At 53.0% G+C, this 23,859-nt stretch overlaps 1 protein-coding gene across 3 annotated transcripts in view; it reads right to left on the reverse strand.

The window, feature by feature from the left end:
- Positions 1-135: 135 nt before the first annotated feature.
- The window catches only part of SMAD6 (SMAD family member 6), a 77,281-nt gene continuing 53,557 nt past the window's right edge, over positions 136-23,859 (reverse strand). For all 3 annotated transcript variants that reach the window (XM_006050227.4, XM_025296276.3, XM_006050228.4), the window contains one exon: positions 136-1,088. In XM_006050227.4, coding sequence (XP_006050289.1) covers positions 547-1,088 — 542 coding nt within the window. In that variant the 3' untranslated portion in view covers positions 136-546. The remainder of the gene's footprint in view (positions 1,089-23,859) is intronic.

Consider the following 23,859-nt stretch of genomic DNA (forward strand, 5'->3'; position numbering starts at 1 on the left):
AATTCCCTCTATTCTTTAACCGCTAAAAGACTGAAATCAAGTTTCAAATGCCTGACTGGTCAGAAACCCACGGAAACCCTGCACATCTCTCTTTGTTAAAAAGAAGACAGTTTAAAAAAAAAAAAAAAAAAAAACTATAATGCGAATACTTTATTTTCAACGAGTGACTGGTATTAGCTTTTTGTCTGGGCATTAATATTTCAGAAACCAGACACCAAACCCAGGCTTTTCCACCTGGCTCTGCTGTATCATTTTCTTTAAAGAAAAAAAACATAAAGAGAAAGGAGGAAGAGAAAGAAAATATATCTGTATTATAAGCCAAAGTGCGTCTTTCTTGTTTTGTCCATATACACACATTGCACCATACATAAATAATTACATTGTAAAAATGACTCCATAATTACAAGTATAATATATATTTCCATATAATATATAAAACTTTATATTAAATCTAGGTAGATGATATCTGGGGGGGGGGGGTTCGTCCGTGGGGGCTGTGTCTCTGGGCACGGGGCCCCCCCGGCGGCGGGGCAGGTGGCGGGGGCGCTATCTGTGGTTGTTGAGAAGGATCTCGAGCCAGCAAGGGCAGGAGGTGATGAACTGCCGGGAGTAGCAGGGCCCCCAGCCCTTGGCGAAGCTGATGCGGACGCTGTTGGGGTCGTAGGGGCCGTCGGCGGCGTCGGGCTCGGGGCCGTGCTGGAGCAGGCCAGAGCGCTCGAAGTCGAACACCTTGATGGAGTAGCCAGGAGGCACCTTGCGGACCACCAGGGCGCGGCCGCCGGGCGCGTCCAGCGTCGGGGAGTTGACGAAGATGGGGTGCTCGCCGCGGTTGTAGGCCCACACGCCGTCAGGCTCCTTGCTGAGCAGGATGCCGAAGCCGATCTTGCTGCGCGTGCGCCGCACCGACTCGCTGCGCTGCTCCAGGTTGAGCTGGCCCAGGCAGAAGCCGCTGCCCTGAGGTAGGTCGTAGAAGATGCTGACGGCCTGGTCGTACACCGCGTAGAGGCGGCCCACCCGCGTCCGGTGCTCCCAGTAGGCCACGCTGCACCAGTGGCTCGGCTTGGTGGCGTCCGGAGACATGCTGGCGTCTGCGGGGCAAGCACAGGGCACGCAGCTGTTATTCCTGGGCAGCGGAGGTGGTATGGCTCCCTGGCCCGGGGAGAAGGGGGTGGTGCCTGGAGCTTCTAGCACCCCACAGACATGCGGAGCGTCTACTGCGGGCCAGGCTGTCCTCAAACTTAACCCGCAGGCCCCTCGCCCAGCCCCACCCACAAACACACACAAAGGCAGGGCACCTACTGTGCCAGGTGCCACGGGCACCCAAACACGAGCCACACCCGGCTCCTTCCCATAGAGTTTTACAAGCCGGCGGAAGAGGGACACACACCCACACACCCAAGGGAGGGGCTGAACGGTGAGCACCTACATTGTTCTGGGTGCTGTGCTCTGCACGCCTCATTCCACACGTGACTCTCTGCGTCCTCCTGAAATGGCGAGGAGGCCACCTTCTCATTTTACAGATGAGGATCTGAGACTTGGCAGCCCAAGGCCACCCGGCTGGCGGGTGGCACCACCAGGATTTGAACCCAGTTAGTCCAAGCCTCAACTTGAACAGAGTGGGGTGAAGTGCAAGTTAGTCGCTCAGTCATTTCCGACTCCTTGCGACCCTGTGGACTATAGCCCGCCAGGCTTCTGTGTCCATGTGATTCTCCAGGCAAGAATACTGGAGTAGGTTGCTATTCCCTTCTCCAAGGGATCTTCTGGACCCAGGACTTGAACCCAGGTCTCCTGCATTGTAGGTGGATTCTTTACTGTGTGAGCTACCAGGGTGAGGCAATGGAGGGGTATAAATCACCCCTTGGAGGGGACTCAGGCATCAGAAGGCAGGATAGGGTGGGGTGGGGGACGTGGCCCCCGGTATCTCTTGCAGCTAGGAATCACTGCTGCTCAATGCTGACGGCTCCCAGCCTCAGCCTTGAGCGTGATGCAGAGTCTCCCAGCAGCCCCCACCCCCAGCCCCTCAGGTTGGCTCTCTTGGCAGGAAGTGCAGGTCTTCACCAGAACTGCAGCCGCTTCTGTGAGACAGAGAAACGAAGGGTCTCTAAGTGGGAAAGGAGATCGCTCCTCAAGGGCTCCAGTTTCCCAGCTGCTCCTCTCCAGACCCCAGTTTCCCCAGTGACAGCAAAGATGTGGCCTGGATGAAGACTGGAATCCCTTTTCACTCCAGCTGGGAGCACCTCTATGCGTCTGTGTGAATTTAACAATTTCCAGGTATAGCAAGGGCCCCGTCTTGAAGGGCAGCCCCCTCCTCCCTGCCCTCAGGCATGGCCGGCCTCAGATTCTGAAGCATTTTGACGCCTGGGCTCTCCTTTGAGCTCACGGCTCTGAGAAGCAGACCGCCCGGTGGGGTGATGTGTTCCCACTCAGGCCCCCGGCTGGGGCTTTGGCAGAGGGAGAAGGTCTGCTGGAGGCCTGATGAGGACACAGTGAGGCCCTTTATGGCTCAGCTCCTCCCAGAGAAACAGAGCAAAGTCCAGTCACACCTGAGGGAGAAAGCACTGCCAACAACTTCATTCAGGAGCCTGGGTGAGGTCAGCTCTGTCGGCCTTCAGTCCAGTCCCGCCTAGACGTCCCAGAGCAGCAGGGTGACCGAGCTCCTGACATTCCCTTATGTTCTGGGAGGCGCCCCCAGCAGGGAACTGTGCACCTGAAGGGCTTCCTGTTGCTCTGCTGTGGCCTGGGGCTGGGCACAGTCTCAAAGGGTGGCATTAAGGTCCCACCACAGGGCCCCAGGCTAGCCCCTGAGGATGTATACTTTGTCTCATGGTCCCTACGCAGACCCCTCTAGCTGTGGTCAGAGTGGGAAAAGCAGGCCCTGCTCCCTGCTCTCAGCTGACCTGCGCCTCAGCCAGTGGGCACTAGGCCAGTCCCAGCAGGTGGGCAGCCAGGAGTACCCCCGCCCTTGTCCCTTTCTCCATCCATCCATCTGGCACTGGTCTGAGAGTTGTCAAGATGCAGAGAAGCAGCACCGTCCCAGCCTGGCTGTGCAACTCCGAAACCAGCCTCCTCGTTAGATGAGAACTCCATCAGTGCAGCCGGCACAGAGGTGCGGGGGCAAAGAAGCTGTGCCTGGAGAACGCTGCGCGACAGCACAGGCAGCGGGCACCTCTGAGTGCCCTCCGTAAGCCAGGTGACTTCCTCACGACGGCCTTGGTGCACCTGCTACCAGCCTTGTCCACAGGTGTGGAAACTGAGGCCCCGGGAGGTGCCATAACCGGCCAAGGGCACACGCTCAAGAGTGCTGGGGCTGGCATCAGTGCCAGGCCACACTCTCGAGGGGAGCTCTTCTCCATACTCCAGACAGGCCCCCCACCTTCTCAGAGCCTCAGTTTCCCTATCTGCAACCATGACAGCTCTCGTGGTCTGTGAGTCCTAGAAGTGCTTACCCACAAGCTGGTGAGTCACGAACGAAAGGCCTCCATCCCCTGAAGACTCACACAGTCCTCCTGAGGGAGGGAACACGGCTGTCCGCCTCCTCAGATAAGCACAGAGGGGCCACCCTAGTCATAAAGGGGCAGCTCTGCCCCAGGGTGTAGCCACTCATAAAAGCTTAAGAAGGAGTTTAACAGAGAGAAGAGTAATGGGACCCCAGGGGTGGGGCACTTCCTCCCTCGCAGCTCCTAAAAGGCTTTTAATTCAAGGCCAAGTGGGCCTTCCTGTCCCCCTCCTCTCAGCACCTCCAACCCCAGCCAAGCCAAACCAACTGTGCCCTCATCATCTAACCACCCCCCAACCCCGATCAACACCTGTGTCTCGGGTCTTGTCCCAGTCGGTGCTCCTCACGGGGGATGGAACCCTATGCATGGGGATAAACCACCCAGCCCCTGAGTTGCCCTGGGCCCCAGCCTGCCCCAGCTGTGGTGCTCAGGGACACCGCCTAGTCCAGGCCTCACCTCCTGTGGCCTCTGGATGAGCAGTAACACCTCATCAAGCCTGGGCTCTGGGCCAGGTCTTCCAAATTCCAAGGGATGGACTGCCGCCTCTGGGAAGCCCTCTCTGACCTCTCCCTCCTGTGCGCCTAGAGCCTCAAATGCAGCCTCGCTCTTGGCCTGAGCAGGTGTCTGTGCTGTTGGTCAGCGTCCCTGGCTGGCCTCGACTCTCAAGGAGGAAGGGGTGGGTCTTAGTCCTCTCTGCGTCTGTCGCAAGTCTGCGTGTATCCCCAGGGTGCTCTTGGAACACCCTGCAAGGGAAGGAGGAAGGAAACAGAATATATGCCAAGTGTGGGCACGCTGCCGTCACCCTGCCCCTCACTGGAATCCTTCCCAGTAGGCGGGGCTGATGGCCTCAGGCCTGAAAGGTGCTGGGCAAGGTCTAGGGTCTCAGGTCTGATCCTGAGACAGCAGCCCATCATGAGCCTGTCACCATGCCTGAGGCCTCCTCGTCTCCACCTAGCTCCAGGGTCTCTGGGCTCCAGAGCTTGAGGGTCCCGTGGCACTATTTCATCCAGGAAGCCCCAATACTCTGGAATTTCACAAAGCAATACACTGTTTAATGGGGGTGGGGTGGGAATATTACAAGGTCACTACAATTTTATTTTGTCACATACAGACTGATTAAAAACCCCAAGACCATCTACTGTCACTAGCGCAAAAGAAAGTATAACTTGATTCTCAAAAAATAGAGTATTTTAAAAATCAAATCAGAAAATCTAAAAATACATTTACATTGTAAGAAATTTTCTTGTTTCTTTCACCATAGACCAGTGAAAACTCAGTCCTGAGAGTGGCCTGTGGGAACCATCAATTGAGTCCAGTGTTCTTGTGACCCAAAGATGGTGCCCAGGGGTTGGGGGGGTACCAGGTGACTTGCCCAAGGACACACAGCAGTGGGTGGCAGAAGTGGGACCAGAACTAGAGACCCCAGAATTCTAACCTAATGCTTGTCCCATGATCCAAAAGGTTTCCGAGTGAGACAGACCTAACTCTCACCACTGACTAGTTTAGTGGCCATGAACAAGTCACCGAATGTCCCCAAGCCTCAATCTCCCCATCTGTAAAATGGACTTGTTCATAATGAGTACCTCAATTACACAGTCCCTCTTTGAACTTTCTGGCAACTCCAGCAGCAGATCAATTTGGAGCAGAAAGAAGCAGCTGTTTATCTGTCCCCATGCTGGCCTAACTCTTCAAAGGCCAGGGCTCCTTACGGGTGTTGGGGGTCATGACCCAGGATCACCACCATGGGGGGTTGCGACAGGACAATGGACAACAGTGGCCTTTGCAGATTGTCAAGCACTTCACCAGTGTTAAGGTTTAGCTCCCAGCCTGGTACCTGAAGTGCAAAGAGGTGCTCATTACGTGAAGAAATCAAAGTGAAGCGATGACTAGCTGAACATGAGGGACACAGATGAGCGCTCCTGCGGCTCTGTTTACACACACACGTGTATTCACATCTAATGCTGCGTGTTCACAAGCTGACAACACTCTCTGCAAGTGAGCAGGCAGGTACTCCCAAACCCAGGGTCCCCTCTCCACTCCCCTCAGACCCAGAGCTCCACTCCATCCACCATGCCTCTCCTCTGCAGCCTGGGCTGCCTCTCAGGATGCGAGGCGACAGCCTCTTGCAGAAGATCTTTTTCTTCTCATGGCTCCAAGGCTGTGGTCCCGCCATCAGCCTAATTAGGAACCAGCTCCTTAATTGCAAATAAATACCGGGGAGTCAGACCCGAGTGAACAACATCAAAGATGACCGCTCTCTGACCGAAACTCCTGCTCGCTACCCCCTGCTCAGGGCCTGGCCTAGTTCCCAGCCAGACTCTGGGTCCCGGCTGGAAGGGTTCCGGGGGGAGGGGGAGAGGAGAGGCACGGTCTGGCGTGATGTCTGGGGCGGACTTGGAGGAGCAGCACCAGACCGGGGGTCAGGAGTCCTGCAGCCAGGTGTCCTGTCTCCTGGCCCCGATCTGCAGGCGCGCTCTCTTCTCCCGGCCTCAGTCTTCCCCTCTGAACAGTGAGCTCTACGCATCTAAGACTTCATGAATGTTCACAGCAGCTCTACCTGTAATCACCCAAACCTGGAAAGCAGCTCAGATGTCCATCAGCAGGAGGATGGATGTTAATGGACTAAATGCTCATGTGTGTCCCTCCCCAAGTTCAGGTTGAAAATGCTAATCCCTGACGTGACAGTATTAGAAGGTAGGGTCCTTGGGACGTGAGGAGCTCATGAACAGATCAGAAAAGAGACCCCAGAAAGCCCCCTCACTCTACTATGTGAGACTATAGCAAGAATACAACCATTTATGAACCAGGAAATGGCTCTCACTAGACACCAGATCCACCAGCAAGCATCTTGACCTTGGATTTCCCAGACTCCAGAACTGTGAGAAATAAATATGTATTATTTAGGCCACCTAATTCAGGGTATCATTGTGATCACAGCCCAAACAGACTATGATAATGGATCAACAAAAATAAGGCACATCCATTCAGTACAAGAGGGCTTCCCAGGTGGTACAGTGGTAAATTCCCACCTGCCAATGCAGGAGACGCAAGAGACTCAGGTTGGATCTGTGGGTTAGGAAGATCCCCCGGAGGAGGAAATAGCAACCCACTCCAGTATTCTCGATGAGAAAATCCTGTGGACAGCGGAGCCTGGCGGGCTACAATCCATAGGGTTTCAAAGAGTCAGATACAACTGAGCATGCACGCAATATAGTGGAACACAATTCACCAGTAAAAAGTAATAAACTGCTGAAACACGCCCCAACGTGGGTGAATCTCAGATGCATCTGGCTGAGTGAAAGAAGCCAGACCCAAAAGATGTGCTGTTTCCACTGATACGAAATTCTTAAGTAGACAAAATGAAGTAAAGTGACAGAAATCAGAACAGGGATTACCTCTGGGGAGTAATCCCTGGGGATGAGGAAACTTTCTGGGGTGCTGGAAACATTTGCTATCTTGAACAGCAGGAACTCGGGTATACACACTGTCAAAAATCATGACCTATGCACTAAAGAGCTGTGCAATTCATCGTAGGTATGACGCCTTGAAAGAAAGACAACAAAGGCCAGCCCTCTGTGGCCTGTCCTAAAAGTGGTCTCACCAGGGCTCCCAGGGGGCCCAGGGGACAGGCCGGACAAGGGTGGCCTGGCCTCTGGGTGGCGCCCACATTCCTGCCACCAGAGGGTGGTGGATGCCTGTCGTGGGCAGGAGGAGACTGGCCCAGTGGTAGGTCCTCTCCCCTGCACTGCAGCCAGCCCCTCCGATGGCTGGCATTCCTTCCTCTGGGCCTCTTGACCAAGTGAGGGTCCTGTGAGCCCAATGTGTAATTTTGTGGGGATGCTGAGGCACCTATGGGGCCAACTGTAGTCTGGGGAAGGCGAGGAAAGCTGAAATCCCAAAGAAAGCCTTTAGCTTCTTTGAATCAGCAGCTTTCTGTCAAAACAAAGGGAGGAACGTTCCTGTGTGCTCCCCCATGGGCCGCACACTCCAAAAGCCTGAACACACGCAATGCAGCCTGTTTCCCTCGTGACTTCCCCTTTCCACCGCGCCAGACTGCCTTGGACTTGCCCACCCTGGGAGGCGAACCACAGAAGTGCCCAGATTAAAGTCTCCGGATGGCTTAGACTCCAAGGAAGGGAAATGTGAAGGCTCAGGGCATTCGCAGGAAGCTGGCCCCGAGTCCCCCAGTCTCCAGGGCCTAGCTGGGCTGCTCAGGCTCCTCCACGTTCAAAGCTTTGGCTGCTGCTTCACACCCCCTTGGGCCACAGCAGCCTCACTGCCTTTCCGGGGGCTGGCCCAGCCACACCTTAAATGAACAATGAAACCAGGGCAGACCCCACCGAGAGCTGGGAAGGGAGGCTCAGAGAAGCTAAGTGACTTGCCCAGGGTCACCTAGCAAGTTGGTGGCAGAGCCAAGGAGGAGCCTAGGGCTGGCTTTTCCAATCCCCTTTGCACAGAGCCCTGTTGGGGCCGCCTGCCCTCCTGGAAAACTCCTTTCTTCTGTCCCATGTTATGCCCTCAGCTTTTAAGTTCCCATCCAACCAGGAGCTTTTTCATCTGAGGCTCCCAGGCCTGGGAGTAATTACGTGGCCCTGCATCTGGTTAACCTAACACCCCTTTAAAAGCCTTGTTTGCCCATTAGATAAGTAGTTTTTGTTATCAAACTAAAGGGGGAAAAAGAAGTTTCCACTTAACCTTCCTTTGTCATTTTAAGCTGCAGAAATGGCTTCAGGTTTTGCAGCAAGTCTAAAGATGCAGCATTAATTAGAGACTCTTTTTTTTTTCTTCGTTAAGGGAGGGGGAGACCCGTCCTTTATTCACTGGGATCCGGCAGTAAAAGCAGAGAAGGAATGTGCACAGGGCCATGTTAATGGTCAACAGCTTAGAACGAGCCTCTCCGCTGAAAGCTTTCCAAAAGCAGGGCCCAGCTGACAGGAGTTTCCTCTTATTCGCTCCCACCCGCCCCTCCCCGCCCCCACCTCAACTCCAGCACCTTTGGCCCCTGGAGGAAGCCAGGCTTCCAAGAGGAAGTTCCTAATCGGTCATTACATCACGGGCGGTCTGGCCACCACCGCCGCCTTCACGGGGTCCACCTTGGGCGCTCATTCAGCCGCTGGTCTCTGGGCCAAGGACTGTTTGGCCACCACTTTCCAGACAGTTGACTAGCCGCTCTGCTGGGGGCAGGAGGGCGGGGGGTTACCCCCTGGATAGCGGTGAAGCAGGCAAAGGGAAAACGACAACAGGAGGAGGGAGTCCCGGAAATTCGTGGTCCGTGTGGCCACAATTCAGGATTCTGCAGATGCAAAACTGAGGCCCCAAGAGGGAAAGGAACTGGCTAGGGTTACAGGAGAAACTCACAATAGACTGGCAGCTAGGACCAGTTGGGTGTCTCCTGCACAGGGTCCAGGAGCAAAGCTGCCTATGTGTGTGAATCTCAGCCCTGCCACTCACCAGCAGTGAAATCTTGGGTAAGTGATTTCACTACCTGGGCCTCAGTTTCCTAATCTGTAAAACGGGGATGCAATCAGCACTTACTGCCTTGGGCTGCTGGGATTAATTTCAAGTACATAAAATAATGCCTGGTTCAAAATAAGCACTCTGTAAGTAACAGCTATTCTTTTTCACTAATATTATTACCACTGTATATCTTATCTCTATATTGTATAAATTATTTAATAGATTGATTCAGTCTGTATAGTTCATAAGGGTATTCATATTAGGTTAGGTAATGCGCCAGTGGAGTTGAGAATCAAGGGGAAATGCTAAGAGGAGGAGCACAAGTAGTAATAACAATAAACCAGCCAGTAGTAATAATGATGATGATATACCAGCCAACATCTAATGAACTTTTACCCAATGCTAAGCAGAGTATGAAGCACTTTAAATGCACTGTCTCATCATACTGTTCATTCTCTTAGTAATTCCCATTTTTAGATGCAGCTGAGGTCTAACAGTCAGGTAGTGAGTCCAGAGTCCTCAGCTAGGAAGCTGCCAATCTGGGATCCAAGCTCACGTCCATCTGGAGACTGGAGACTTTGCATTACTCTCTCGTTGTTACAACCTATGAGCTGCAAAACCCCAGAGGCCTGCAGGGTAATGGCACAGAGTCTGTGTTGTAACAGCCCATCCATGTCCACTCCAAGCCGGCACTTGCCGGCTCTATAAAGACTAGATGTTCAAAGTGGTCTTTAGATGTGGCAATATGGAGGCCCCAATAGACACTGCCCACCTTTTGGGGGTTTTCAAAAACCATGCCTTCTAACAACTATCTATAGACCCCTATGCAGCCCTGCGAACATGTATTTTTCCAGTGTTTCAGTACAGCTTCTCCCATGGGCTCCCATCTCCTCTCCTTGACACAAGGAGCGTGTTCTACATACACTGCAGTAATGGAGGGTGACCTCAGCAAAGGGCTGCTGACCCTGGCTGAGTAATTGGAGGGTGTGGGGGGTGCCGGGTGCTCTCTGCTCTGCACCCAGTTCAGGAGGCAGGATCACCCCCATTCTCTGAGGACAGACCCCACGTCACAGAGACCACAGAGCAAGGCCGCGTGGGAATCCTGACCGGATGGCCTGACCCCGAGCCCGCTTCTCTCTGCTGGGCCCTGCGCGCTGCCTCTGATCTTCTGGGAGGCCCAGGTAGCCGCCACCCTGAGGGGTTTAGAGAGAGTAAGAGCTGTCAGTGGTCAGCCTGCCGAGTCGTCGCTGGTCTTCTCTAAGAACAGTCTTGCTGGACCCAGCGGGATTCTTTCATCCTTGGCACCCTGACCCCTGCCTGCTCGGTCCCATGTCTCCAGCAGAACCAGGTGGCGGCCTGGGCTGAGGTGGGTAAGGTTTCCGTTATTTAATCTCCTGCAGTATGTGAATGGATCCTGAAAAGATGAGCTCCTCTTGCAACCTTGGCATAAAACAAGCTCTCCTCTGGGCCCTACTACACAGGCCTGCTGAGGGTCTCCTCCACACGTAGTATCCCCGGAGCCCACCAGGACCTATCACTTCCATCAGCATCCTTCTCGCCCTGCTGCCCTGTAAGCTTTTCTCAGGTTCGCTGGGCCCGGGGGCTGTGGCTTTTCTCCCCAGGCCTTGGTGCTTTGTGGTCCAAGCTTCCTTCTTAAAAACATTCTGCAGGCAGGCTCAGCTCTGAGAGCCACATTGAGGCTGCGATCAGATCACTCTCTATCAGAGCTGAGCATCAGACTGTACCCCAGAAACACCGGCAGGGCTACCTGGCCCAGCCTGATGTTCCTAAACGAAGCCCCAACACCCTACGCCGGAAAAGACAAGACGCCAAAGAGGCAGCAAGGAGATCAAACCAGTCAACCCTAAAGGAAATCAACCCTGAATATTCACTGGAAGGACTGATGCTGAAGCTGAAGCTCCAATACTCTGACCACCTGATGCAAAGAGCCAACTCATTGGAAAAGACCCTGGTGCTGGGAAAGATTGAGGGCAAGACGAGAAGAGGGCAACAGAGGATGAGATGGTTGGATGCCATCACTGACTAAATGGACATGAATTTGAGTAAACTCCAGGAGATAGTGAAAGACAAGGAAGTCTGGTGGGCTGCAGTCCACGGGGTGGCAAAGAGTTGGGTGCGACTTAGTGACTGAAAAACAACAGCAAGGAGGCTGGGCGGGAGAACCTCTCCAACTTCAGGCAGAAATTCGAGTCTAGGTGAGAGAATTCTGGTTCCCTGTGTCCTGGAGGGAAGGACGGTGAAAAGCGTCAGTCTCCAAGGGGAGGAGAGAGCCAGTGATAAGCAGCTTATAAAATCAACCCCATGTTTTTCAGAAGGAACCAGTTTCTGCAACGAAAGGCTCTGAACTTTGCTCCCATTCCAGGTTGTCTTTTGTTTTATCACAAAGTTAGGACTCTGAGTAAGTTTGTTTGTTTCCTTAGCCAGAGACCCCCTGGGGTGGGAAAGCCTGGCTCTTCATCTTAACCCTGGAAAGATTCTAAAAAAGCACTGTGTGTGCACAATGTCGAAGCTGGGTACCTGGATCCCCAGGAGAGAGGCAGCAGTTGTGAGAGGGAAGGGGCCCCCCGTCCTCCCTGCCTGCGAGTCAGCCTTGCTGATGGCTGAACTCCTGGATTCTCACAGGAGCCAGGTCCCTGGCTGCTCTTCGGGGTTCCTGTCTTGGGGGAGAGTGGGTTTTCACCTGAGCCTTCAGGTGCCAAAGTTCACTGACTCAACCCCACCTTGACTTCCCTGTTGAATCCGAGAACACAGAGAACAAAGTCGGCCCTTTGGGGGTTCAGATGGGGACAGCCTGCGCAGGTGTCAGAAGTGGGGGAAAGCGGTCTCTGGTAATTGGTGATGTGCTTCAAGGAAGCCCATTTGGGGACACGCTCCTGCCCTGTCAGGGGAATTCAGGGCACCTCCATTTCTCTTTTATTTCCCAAATACAATATGAGTTTTATTGGCAAACCTCCTGCCTCAGACTTCTACCTGGACCTAATGTAAAGCCATAAAAGCAAAGTACCTTAAAATTGCCCTCAATCAACTTGTCTCTGAGGCAGGAACCTACGCTGCTGCAGAAACATCCCAGGGGGTAATCAGGGGAGGCCCCGACAACCCAGGCCCCTCAAATCCCTGGCTCCACCGTCCCCTGTGAGGGGGATCCTTTAGCTCCCTGTGCCTTGAACACCTCCCCCGCCACTTCCCCCCCACCCCGCCCCTGTGTGCAGTTTGTCTACTCTCTCTTGATCTGGAAAATTCCGTGAGACCACAGGCAGCAGAGAGGTGAACGAGTGCAGATCCTAACGACTGTGTTACGGTAAGCAGGTGACTACACCTCTGAGTGTCGAGGCCAGCTACAGAACTGGGGGGCCCAGTTCAAAATGAAAAGGCAGGGTTCCTTGTTCAAAATGTATCCAGAATTCCAGTAGTGAAAGCGGAGCCTTAAACTGAGCAGAGGCCCCTTCTCTGCACAAGGCCCTGAGTGGGGCACACAGCCCTGAACACGCATGAAGCCGGTGTAACTCACTCCAAGGGGTCAAGGTTGGGGGGCGGGTTCATGACAGCCCTAACGACAGTAACTGGCACTTGATGAAAGTGAGATTCTTCCTCCATCAGACTCTTACTCAACCACCAAGGCCCCAGTGTCACCTCCTTTGAAAAGCCTTCCTGAGTCCCTGGGTCTGAACCGCTCAGCCCCTCTTCCGTGATGCTCTTTGATGCCCGCATCAGGAGGGCGTGTGTCTCCACCTCACCCACCTGCAAGCAGGCTGGCCGGGGATGCGGCTTCACCTGGCCTCTGCCCTTCCCACCCTGGGACCAGGCACCCTGCCTCCTGACCAAGACACTGTCAATAACAGGAGATGACCGGAATTTCGCATCTGAGGGCTGGGCGGGCACTTGGGAAATCATCGGATTTTCCCCAGGTTGGAAAAAATGCAGCAGCCATGCCATTCCCATTGAACAGATGACACCACGGAGGCCTAGAAGCCAGGGCATGGAGCCGGGGAGGGAGAAGCAACATCCCTATTTGCTGATCTTCATGATGCAACCCAGCCAGTGGAACACCAGATGAGCTTACTATGTGTCATGCTTGTTTCAATAAAATAAAATCACCTAAAGCCTACAGTCATCTTGTTTGGCAAAAGGGGCAGACTTAATTTCTCAGGCTTGCTAGGTCTGCGAGGGTGAATGGAACAGGGAGCATGGCTCTCCATGGAAATGCCAAAGAACAGGATGGGAGCTGATTTTCTTATTTGCAAAGCTCTCAAAGATATGCCTCATCTAACACCAGCTTGTTGTTATTTACCCATGAGCCAGTATCACGTGACCTCTGCAAGTCAAATATGCCTTATTTACATTAAAGAAACGCTTTGGGATGCGTTTTGGGTGGCTCAGATGGTAAAGAATCTGCCTGCAATGCAGGAGACCCAGGTTAGATTCCTGGGTTAGAAAGCCTTCCTGGAGAAGGGAATGGCTACCCACTCCAGTATTCTTGCCTGGAGAATTCCATGGACAGAGAAGCCTGGCAGCCTACAGTCATGGGGTTGAAAGGAGTTGGACATGACTAACCAACTAACACTTTGGGATAAACACCCCCAAATTAAAGTCCCAGGGGCAGAGGCATTCAATTTACAAATAATCCTTGCATTGAAACCTTCTCTTTAAACACAAAGGTACCTAATCCATACCTCTTTAGTGAAGGCAGGGTCCTACATACTGGATTTTCTGAAAGTGAGGCTTGCCTGGATCATTCTTACACATTTCTGGAGCAAACAAGGATGCTTTATAATAAGCAAAAAGCGAATATTGACTGGAGAGATCATTAAGCCACAATTAAATATTAATATTTGCTGTAAAGAACACAGTAACATGAGATTTAAAGGTTCCTTACAAAAATGTTGCAAAATGACCTAGGACTTGGCAGAAGCTCATCCCTGCTAGTTGGTCTCCTGTTTGCAGTCGCGCTACTGTGCGCAGCTGGAGCTGCTGGGCGCCGTCCCTGCCCAAGCTCCAAGCTGCCTGGAAAGGCATGGCTTGTTTGATATGGGGCTAGAGGTGCAGAGGAGGAGCAAGTCAGGCAACTGTCCATCACAGCAGGTCTGCAGGTGGACACAGACCCATAGACTTGCATCCCATGCCTCAACCCCAAGTCCAGGGTCAGTTTCCAAAGCAGAAGGAGGCAGCCAAGCTTACAGCCCCTATAGCCCAAGTCAGGAAGTTGGGTCTCCCCCAATCAGTGGTGATGGTAGGATGCTGTTTCTAACTGTGGCTGCTGCTGCTGTCGCTTCAGTCGTGTCCGACTCTGTGCGACCCCATAGAGGCAGCCCACCAGGCTCCCCTATCCCTGGGATTCTCCAGGCAAGAACACTGGAGTGGGTTGCCATTTCCTTCTCCAATGTAGGAAAGTGAAAAGTGAAAGTGAAGCCGCTCAGTCGTGTCCGACTCTTCGCGACCCCAAGGACTGCAGCCCACCAGGCTCTTCCATCCATGGGATTTTCCAGGCAAGAGTACTGGAGTGGGGTGCCATCGCCTTCTCCATCTAACTGTGGAGGGTTTTCCAATTCTCCAAGTCCATTCATAAAGGACCCCTTTTTAGGTTATGGCATATAAAGTTCAGAGAGGCTGGATGACTGCCCACAGGGTTAATGAGGAAGGAGGATCAGGGTTCATCCCTGTCTCTGGAGGCCAAAGGTGCTCCTCCCACTGTCAGCCAAGCATCTTGGGAAAGTGAGCCATCGGCTCAGTAAGTCCCTCAGAGTAATTCTTTACTGTGTCCAGATACACATAGGCGCATGAGCTGCACGACTCCAGTCAATGCAGCAAAATGCGGGAGCCATGTCACAACACTCACCTGTGCTTCTGTTTGGTGTCCTATTCCCAAGGCTAACTTTTCAGGAGAGAGGGGTACAAGGCTTGTTTGCCATGATCCAATTCCTAATCCTTTTTAAAATACTTATCTTTACTTATTTGCCTGCGCCTGCTCTTGTTGCGGCACACAGGATCTTCAGTGTCTGTTGACATGTGGACCTTTAGCTGCAGCATGTAAACTCTTGGTTTCAGGATGTGGGATCTAGCTCCCTGACCATGGACTGAACCTGGGTCCCAACACTGGGAGCTTGGAGTCTTAGCCACTGAACCACCAGGGAAGTTTCCAGTTCATAATTCTTAACGTCATCTATGAAAGGCAAAGAGCCCAGGTAGATACCTGGGCTGAACCCAACAGATGGCAACACCCAAGTGCCTTCTAGAACTACTTCCCCCTCCTCCATAGGGCTGTTTGCAGCCACAGGGACCCGCCAGACAAGGGCGGGGAAGGAGTGCCTTTCCTGAATCTGAAGTCTGAAGCAACTCTAGTGGGGGAAGGAGGTTGGATAATCGTGTCTGCTTTACCAAGTGGCACACACCTGACATGCACGGGCCCAGCAAACATTAGCAGAACTTTGCTAAATAATGACCCTGCCATTGCTGGGTCAATACTGAGGCCTCCATTCATCCCATGGGAATTCAGGGGCTCTTAGTGACCATCTGTCCCCACACCCCATCTCATTTAACCCCGAGAACAACTCTAGGAGGTGGGCAGAATCTTACAGTGAAGGCAATGGAGGGTCCCTGAAGTTAAGCCCTGGGCTCAAGGTCACAAAGCCAATCAGCCAGATTTTGAACCCAGGAGAACCAGACTCCATACCCACTTTTCCTCCCATCCTTCTTGCAGAGGGTCACCTGATGGGCACTCAGCTTCTAGCCTACACACTGTCCAACAGGCGGTTAGCCAGCCTCTCTCCTGGTCCTCTCCTAGGGGTTTGACCCACACCTCCTCCACCGAGGCTGGCGCCTGTCCCCCCACTCCTCCCACCTCCCTTCCCCGTGGGCACAACTGGCTCTGCATTCCTGGAGTGCAGGCCCGAGTTGGGCCCACAAAGGAGGATCCAAAGTAATTCAGCTCATAAATCACGGCCATTGTGAATTTCCCTTTTAGCCACAGGCAAAGTCAAACTTTTCCTTCCCCCACTGCAGTTAACCACTCTCGGTTCTCTGTATCTCTCCTGGCTCCTTCTGGCCAGGGGCCAGCGCTCAATTATTAATTAATCTGGGAGGTGCAGGTTGCATTCTTGGCCACCTAACCACTTCCTCCCTGGTCAGGAACTCACAGGCCAGGCCCTTTCAGATACATCAAGAGTCTCACAACATCCCAGCCCTGTGTCGTGGCCATAACTGCAAGAAAGGATGCTTCATACCAGAGTTAAAAATAACAGCAGAAAACCCAAACACTCAGAAGTCTCCTTTTCCAACTCCATCCCAGAGTGTCTACCCTACCTGTGTGCAAAAGCACAGCGTGCCTCAGTTTCCCATCTGTAAAACGGGGCTACAACATCTCCCTCAACGTGTGTGTGTGCGTGCGTGCATGCGTGCACGCGTGTGTGTGTGTATGTGTAGGTAGGGGGAAGGTGGTGCTTCTAACTTCACCTGTTCGCTTTAGCCTCAGGAAAAGGTTAAACGATGAAGAAAAATGATGGGAGCTGGGTGAGCAGAGGGCAGGAGAGGCTACAGCTGTGTTCAGGTTTATTCAAGTGGTTCAGGTGAGTTCAGGCGTGAGGAAGAGGATAGAAGTGTGAGCCCCTCTTTGGGTCAAGTCTTTGGGAGGTCTTTATACAGACAAACACCCCAAGAAAAGTGGGGATCAACAGAACAAGGTGACCAACCTCAGTGTGAAATGTAGTCCCCTGTAACAGTGAGGTTCAATTGTGAAATCAGAGCAAAGCTCTCCTGAGATCAGTGCCAAAGCCTTCGGCTAAGTGGCACCATTAATTCCTGATTAGAAGTCACGCTGAAGGGTTGATGCCAATGCTAGTGGGTGAATGTCAAAGGTAAGCTGTAAGACCAGTGAAGGACAAAAAGGATAGAGAGTACATATCAGGTTAGCCATGAAATTAAAAGATGCTTTCTCCTTGAAAGGAAAGCTATGACAAACCTAGACAGCGTATTAAAAAAGTAAGGACATCACTATGCCAACAAAGGTCCGTCTAGTCAAAGCTATGGTTTTTCCAGTAGTCATGTATGGACCTGAGAGTTGGACTATAAAGAAAGCTGAGCACTTAAGAATTGATGCTTTTGAACTGTGGTGTTGGAGAAGGCACGTGAGAGTCCCTTGGATTGCAAGGAGATCCAACCAGTCCATCATAAAGGAAATCAGTCCTGAATATTCATTGGAAGGACTGATGCTAAAGCTGAAGCTCCAATACTTTGGTCACCTGATGCGAAAAGCTAACTCATTGGAAAAGACCCTGATGCTGGGAAAGATTGAAGGCAAAAGGAAAAGAGTGTGGCAGAGGATGAGATGGCTAGATAGCATCACTGACTCCATAGACGTGAGTCTGAGCAAACCCCAGGAGATAGTGAAGGACAGGGAAGCCTGGTGTTCGGCAGGCCACTGGGTCACAAAGGGTTGGATGTGACAGCAACTGAACAATGACAAGATATCAGGTCATAAATAAAGGAGAAATATCTGTTGTTGCTGGAAATTGCTGCCAAGTATCCTTTGGTCACCTCGTCTCCTCCATCCTCCACTGGCCACATACACATCCCCCAGGAGTCAGCCTCACCCACAGTGTCCCAGTTAAGCTCTGCGAACTCAAGCCCTCAGGGTTTAGTCTAGGAAGGCACTTTGAAATCTCATGCTTTATCTACTCCATGATTTTGATCAGATAAGACAAACATTTGTCTCCCAAGCCTTCTTACAGCATTGACGTTCTGGGGAGGAAGGGACACTTTTGGCTTCCCTTACCCTATGCACTGAGGCTCTTGGATAAAACGTGCATGCTGCCAAAATAAATTATCATACACATACATAAAGTATCACTAATCAGGACCCATAAATCCAGAGTTGGTAATAATTCCGAAAGCAGCTGGGTTGAAGTTAAAAAAAAAGTTTTGATAAACAAATGCAAAATATAAATAAGGTTCAGGAGAACTGTTTATTCTACTAGCGCTGTATAAACAACGGGCATACCAATCACAAATCACTCTTATCTGTGCACTAAAGCACATCTCCAAATGACCTCTAACGGGAAACATTATCCAGTTAGCATCACCGTCTGTGGTACTAGAACATCACAAAGTTTGGTTCCCAGACGCTAACCTTTCCAATCACCCACCCCTCAATGGCCTGAACTGGTGAGCCCCTGGGTTTTCAGTGCTCCCCTTCTGTGCATCTGGAAAAGAAGCCACTTGGGGGGGCTACACTTCCAGCGCCCCCAGGTCGCTCAGCGGCCGCCCAGGAAGGAGAGGGAGCCCTTGGCTCCCGCAAGCCAACGTGCCACCCAATTATCTCCGTGCCCATCTGAAAGAAGCAGCTCTTCCTAGGGCGTGTGGCCAGGGGACGCAGCCAACTGGGGCGTTTCCACGTGAGAGCGGGTGGGCAGGGGCCCCACCCCAAGTGGAAACCCCTCAGGCGTCAACTGCAGCAGGGGAACCCGGGATGTTTATGGCTTCCTCGGTGATTTCTAAATGAGCCAGGCCCCACATTTCTCCCTGGGAGGAAGTGCATTTCACCTCCGGGGGATGGGGGTAGAGGGTGGCCACTGATGGTTTCTGAGAGGCAGGCTAGGTGAGGGGACCGAAGATTCGGCTCAGGGAGTCGGGGGTGGCAGGAAGAGGCCCGGGCACGGCTGGGAAGCCGTCAAGCTGAGAGGGTGTGTTGGTCCTGGCCCGGGAGGACAGACTGCGAGGCCCCAGCGAGGCGGGCAGAGGGCCAAGCTGGAAATACCGAGGGCTGCTCCAGCGCGAGGAGATGGCCCTGCCAAGTCAGGGAGGCGGCACTGACGGGGGAATGGCAGGTTCCGGCCGGGCGGGTCCCCAAGGCCACCGAGTCAGGAGCAACCGCCTGTGTCTCTGGGCACGTGGGGGCTGGAGCCGTGCCAGGGAGACCTGGAGCCGCCAGCCTCCCCGGGGTGCCCCTGTCCTGGCGCTACCCCACAGCCTGCCTGCCTAGGGACCCCAGAGAAAGGCAGAGCCTCCCCCCAGCCCGCCCCCCAAGGGGCACTGACCTCAGGCTCAACTTTGAAGCTGAAAGACTGTTCTCCCTCCACCCCCCACCTCCTAGATCCAGAGCTGCCGCCCCCCATCCTAAGACCACCACCCCACGGCTCCAGTCCTCTGCACGTTCCTGACATCTTCTGGATCACCAAGACTCTGGAGCACCCACTGGGTGATGAAGCCAGCCTCAGAAGTGCCCCTTAGGCTAGCAGGGCCTCTCGCCCGTGTCCCATGGGGAAGATGCATCCTGTGTCTTGCAGGGTGGGGAAGCCAGGTGCACTGGGGGATGCTTTTCTCCCTGTCCCTACCAATCCCTTTGCACTCCTGCACCCCTTCCTTGGGCTTCACATATTGCTATCAGGTAAGACCAACAAAACAATGAAGGCTGGGGCTTGCCATATGCCTACATCTGCCCCCAGATGGACGTCCTGCCATGGTCACCATGGGTTCTATAGTTGACCCACAGTTTGGCCAGAAGGATCTTCACCCACATGTTTGGAATCTGGGCATCCTCTAGGTTTGACCCTCTCCCTCCTCGTGGTCTTTACCATCAAACAGGCAGACCGACTCACTTACTTACAGAGACCCACCAAGAACCGGATCCTAGCAGGTCACTCATGCCAGAGTCTGACCATCTCTACCTTCCCAAGGCACCCCCGCTCCTGATTGCTCCCACCCAGCCACGAGAGCTGCCCTGCCCAGGCCTGGAATATGCAGGGCCCCACCCTGAAACCCTGAAAGCAATTCCCTGAGGGGAAAGAGTGGGAAGGATGTTTTCAAGAACCACTCATTGTGGGTTTGGGGTCCAGCCAACATAAGTGCCACGGAGAGGCAAGAACAGCATTTGCCCAGGAGGTGGGGCTCCTCTCTCACGCTCACGTCATGCCTACTGTGTGCAAGGGTGCACCAACCCGGACTCCCTGAAAGCAGGAATCATCAGTCCTGTGGCAAGGAGTGTGTGTCAAAGGAAATCAGAGAGGCTCTTGTTTCTGTAAACATCAGTCCTTCTGGTCAGTTCCAAGTTATTTAGTGGGCTACACACACACATTTTTTTCCCTCAAACCAAGAGTCCTCCTTAAGACTTCCAGTCTGAGGGGAATAAAAGAAACTGCATAAACATTCTCTGCAGCTGGCCCATAGGAAGTGAGCTCTGGACCGGGCGTGTAACTAACTGCAAGCCTGCAGAAAGTCTGCTCCCCAGAAAGTCCTCAGTTCCGAGGGGCATTTCCCTGCTCCCAGTTCAAAATGGAACCTGTCACTCGGGAAATCCACCCACCACCCCAATGGGTCATGTGAATGTCTCCGAGTTGAGGGTGAGGAGGGGCATGCCTGTCTTCGATTGGTGGAAACTCGGAAAATTACAGGGTACTCCAGAACACACTGTCTAACAGCAAAAGCATGCTGATTTCAAAGAGAAACTCGGAGGAAGTAGAAGAATCAAAAGGATACCTGGGGAGCTGTTCACTGTTAGCGCCAGAGCTTATCCAGCCCAACCTCCTCCCTTTACAGAAGAGGAAACTGAGGCTCAGAGAGCAGAAATCACTTGCCAGAGGTTAGGCAGCAGAGCTGGGCCTCGTGGCTAGGGAGCCTGTCTCTAAGGAACGACTTGCTCCTCAGTATCACTGGGCTCAAGGAACAAATCTCCTGATGAGCCTGGCCAACAGGAATTATTTTTGCAAAAGGGTCTGTTTGTTTGTTCTTGTGGGTAGCAGGCAAAGAGGTCTTCCTCGCATGGCTGTCAGAACGACTCCCCGCCTCTGCCTGAGAAGTGACCCGCCCCGGGCTGGCCGGCACCAACACAGACTCTCAGGCAAAGGATGTGCGTTGCAAAAATGGGGCAAAGTTTCCTATTCTGAAGATAACATTGTAAGACACAGGAAGTCTCCAAGCAGAGCCTGAGTTTCCAGAAGGTCTCTGCACACCCATTCGCAACCACTTCCATAGCGCAGGGTTCCTAGAGGTCCGAGGCTAAGGGCTGGGGCTGGGGCCAGGGGAGGGGAGGGCTGTGGAGGGCGCCAGTGCTGGGAAGGGGCAGCAGCTGTGGCCCAGGTAAGGGTCCAGAGAAGGCTTTTCAGGCCCCAGGCTCTCTGACCCTCCCTGCAACACAGACTCCTCTCTGAAGCCCAGCTTCTTTAACTGAAAGATAAAAGGGTTAAAAGAACCAGTGTTTCCCCTGCTTTGGGCCCTTCTGTCCAGATTCCCAGGCCCCACCCCTGGAGATTCTGATTCATGGGTCCTGGGTGGAGCCCAGGAATCTATGTTTTTCACAAGATTTAAGAGGCCCCTTTCTGGCTGATATGTCACGATCCCATGAGGAGAGGGTTCAGCAGCCTGGCATGGTAGTGACAGAGCTGGCCTCCCCAGGGGATGGATGACAGGGGCAGGAAGGAGACCAAACCGAATCGACTTCCTAGCATTAGACAGACGTGGCGGCCCCAGCGCCAGGCCGGGAGACCAGCCGGGAAGGCGACACTCTGGAGCCACCGCGGATGGTCCTGACTCAGTGCATCTGGGCGTGTTTGAGCACAGGCCCTGGGGACAGCATGCACCTCCTCGTGGGATCCTGCGTCAGGGGCCTCAGCTCGAATCCCAGTTCTGCCACTTGCTAGCTGTGTGTCAGGGATGAATGGCCTTAGCCTCTCTGGGCCTCAGGCTCCCTATCTGTGAAATGGGATCAAGAGCATCCAGGACAAAGAATCGTGGGATAGGGAACAACTGTGCCAGGAGCTGACATGTCCTGCTAGCTCACCCCATGGCAGGCATCTAGTTCCCACAACAACTCTGGGGGGGGGGGGGGTGGTGGAGGCGGGGGTAGGGGGGAATATTATTAATCGCCCGTTCACTGGACACTGAGGAAATTGAGGCCTCCTGACTCATCCAAGGTCACCCATTGGTAAAGGGGTGTTGGTGGGACTCACAAGCACGCAGTCTAACCTCCGCTTCCAGGGGGCGTGCGAGAGGCAGGGAGGCTCTCTCTCCATGGACGCCCCTTTCCATATCCAGTCACTGCTCAGAGCCCCCACAGGGCACAAGGCGGGTCTCCCGGGGGTCAGGGGACCGGGTGCACCTCTGCCCTCAGAACTCCAAGCCTGGGGAAGAGAGGACATGACCACCAAGAACCTAAGTGAGGGGCAGCGAGGCAAAGAAGGCTGGGCCACCAAATTCATTCAGAAGGATGCTGAGGGGGACCACGGAGGGGTGGAAGGGGTGGGGAGTGGAGCTTCGGGGCTGAGGGCTGGGCTGGGAAAGGCACATGGGCAAAAGTCAAGGCAAGAGCAGCCTTCTGAGGCCAGATCACAGAATACGGAAGGGCTCATGGAGAAAAGAGAGTCTGTGGGCATCGGTGAGGGCTGTGCCCGTGGGTGTTGGGGGCACAAGGAGCCACAGGAAGGTGGTGGGCAAGGAGAGTCAGGGCATACATCCCTCCATCCCACTGACTATTAGCTCATTCAGGGTGGGGACCCTGCCTACAACTGGGTGTGTTTAACACTGGGAGACAGGTGGATTTTGTAGGTGGGGCTTCCACAACTGTGGAAGCACATAATGCTGAAGAGGCAGAGCTTTTTCAACCTTATCTTGACCCATCAAGTCCATTTCGAGACAAGACAGACCACTCTAAACAACCTGGAGGAGGAACAGGGTCCTGGCATAGGACAATGGGACAAGCACCAGGAAATACACAGACACACACAGTGCAAAATGTTTGCAGTGGTCTTCATAAAATCCTCTTTCTCTCTCTCGTCTCCTAGATCTGTCAACTTCGGAAAGCACCATGTTACAAACTCCCATTCTTCTGGAGGTTTGTCAAATTCCCTTTTTATTTCTGTCTATCTTTTGTGTTGCTGTTCTTGTTTAGCCGCTAAGTCATGTCCAACTCTTTGTGACCCCACGGATTGTAGTCCCCCAGGCTCCTCTGTCCATGGAATTCTCCAGGCAAGAATGCTGGAGTGGGTTGCCATTTCCTCCTCCAGGGGATCGAACCCAGGGACTGAACCCTCATCTTCTGCTTGGCAGGTGGATTCTTTACCACTGAGCCATCAGGGGAGCTCTATCCATCTTCTGATTTATTAGAGATTTCAAAACTATGTTGCTAAGTGTATAAAGATTCTTGATTATTATATCTTTCTGGCCGTTTTAGCTTTGACCGATGTCAGGGGTCAGCAAACGCCAAATGTGGCCTGCCACTTGTTTGGGGTACTGAAGTTTTACTGGAACATAATCACGAGCATTGTGGTGTGTGTGTGTGTGTGTGTCTGTGAGAGTGTGTGTGTGTCTGTGCGTGCGTGTGTGTGTGTGTGTGTGTGTGTATGCCATGAGCATTGTGGTATGTGTGTGTAGGTGTGTGTGTGTGTGTGTGTGTGTGTGTGTGAGGGTGTGTGTGTGTGTGTCTGTGAGTGTGTGTCTGTGTGTGTGTGTGTGTGAGTATGCCACAACAGCAGAGCTCGGCAGTGGGACAGAAACAGAACAGCCTGCAAAGCCGACAATGTTTATCTAGCCCTTTACGGCAAAGTCTGCCAACCCTTGATCTTTGTAAAGTTTACCTCTTTGTTCCTTCTAATGCTCTTTTGCCTGGAATTATATTACCTTGTGTTAATACTGCTGCACTTGCTTTCTCTCTGTTTAGCACTGACTTAGATTATCTTCCCTATCCCACCAGCCTCCACCAATTCTCTTCAGTTTCAACCTCCCTATATGCTTTTGTTTAGCTATGTCTCTCCTGGAAACTGAGCGTGTAGCTGGATTTATGGAAATAGTCTGAACGCGTCCGTGATGCTTTCGTGATGGTCACTAGTGTCCGGATTTGCCGTGCTGTTATTTTTTAATCTACCTCGTCTCGTTGCTGTTTTCACCCTGCTGCGGTTAACCCTCA

Source organism: Bubalus bubalis, chromosome 11 (genome assembly GCF_019923935.1).
Source record: "Bubalus bubalis isolate 160015118507 breed Murrah chromosome 11, NDDB_SH_1, whole genome shotgun sequence".
Taxonomy (NCBI): Eukaryota; Metazoa; Chordata; class Mammalia; order Artiodactyla; family Bovidae; genus Bubalus; species Bubalus bubalis.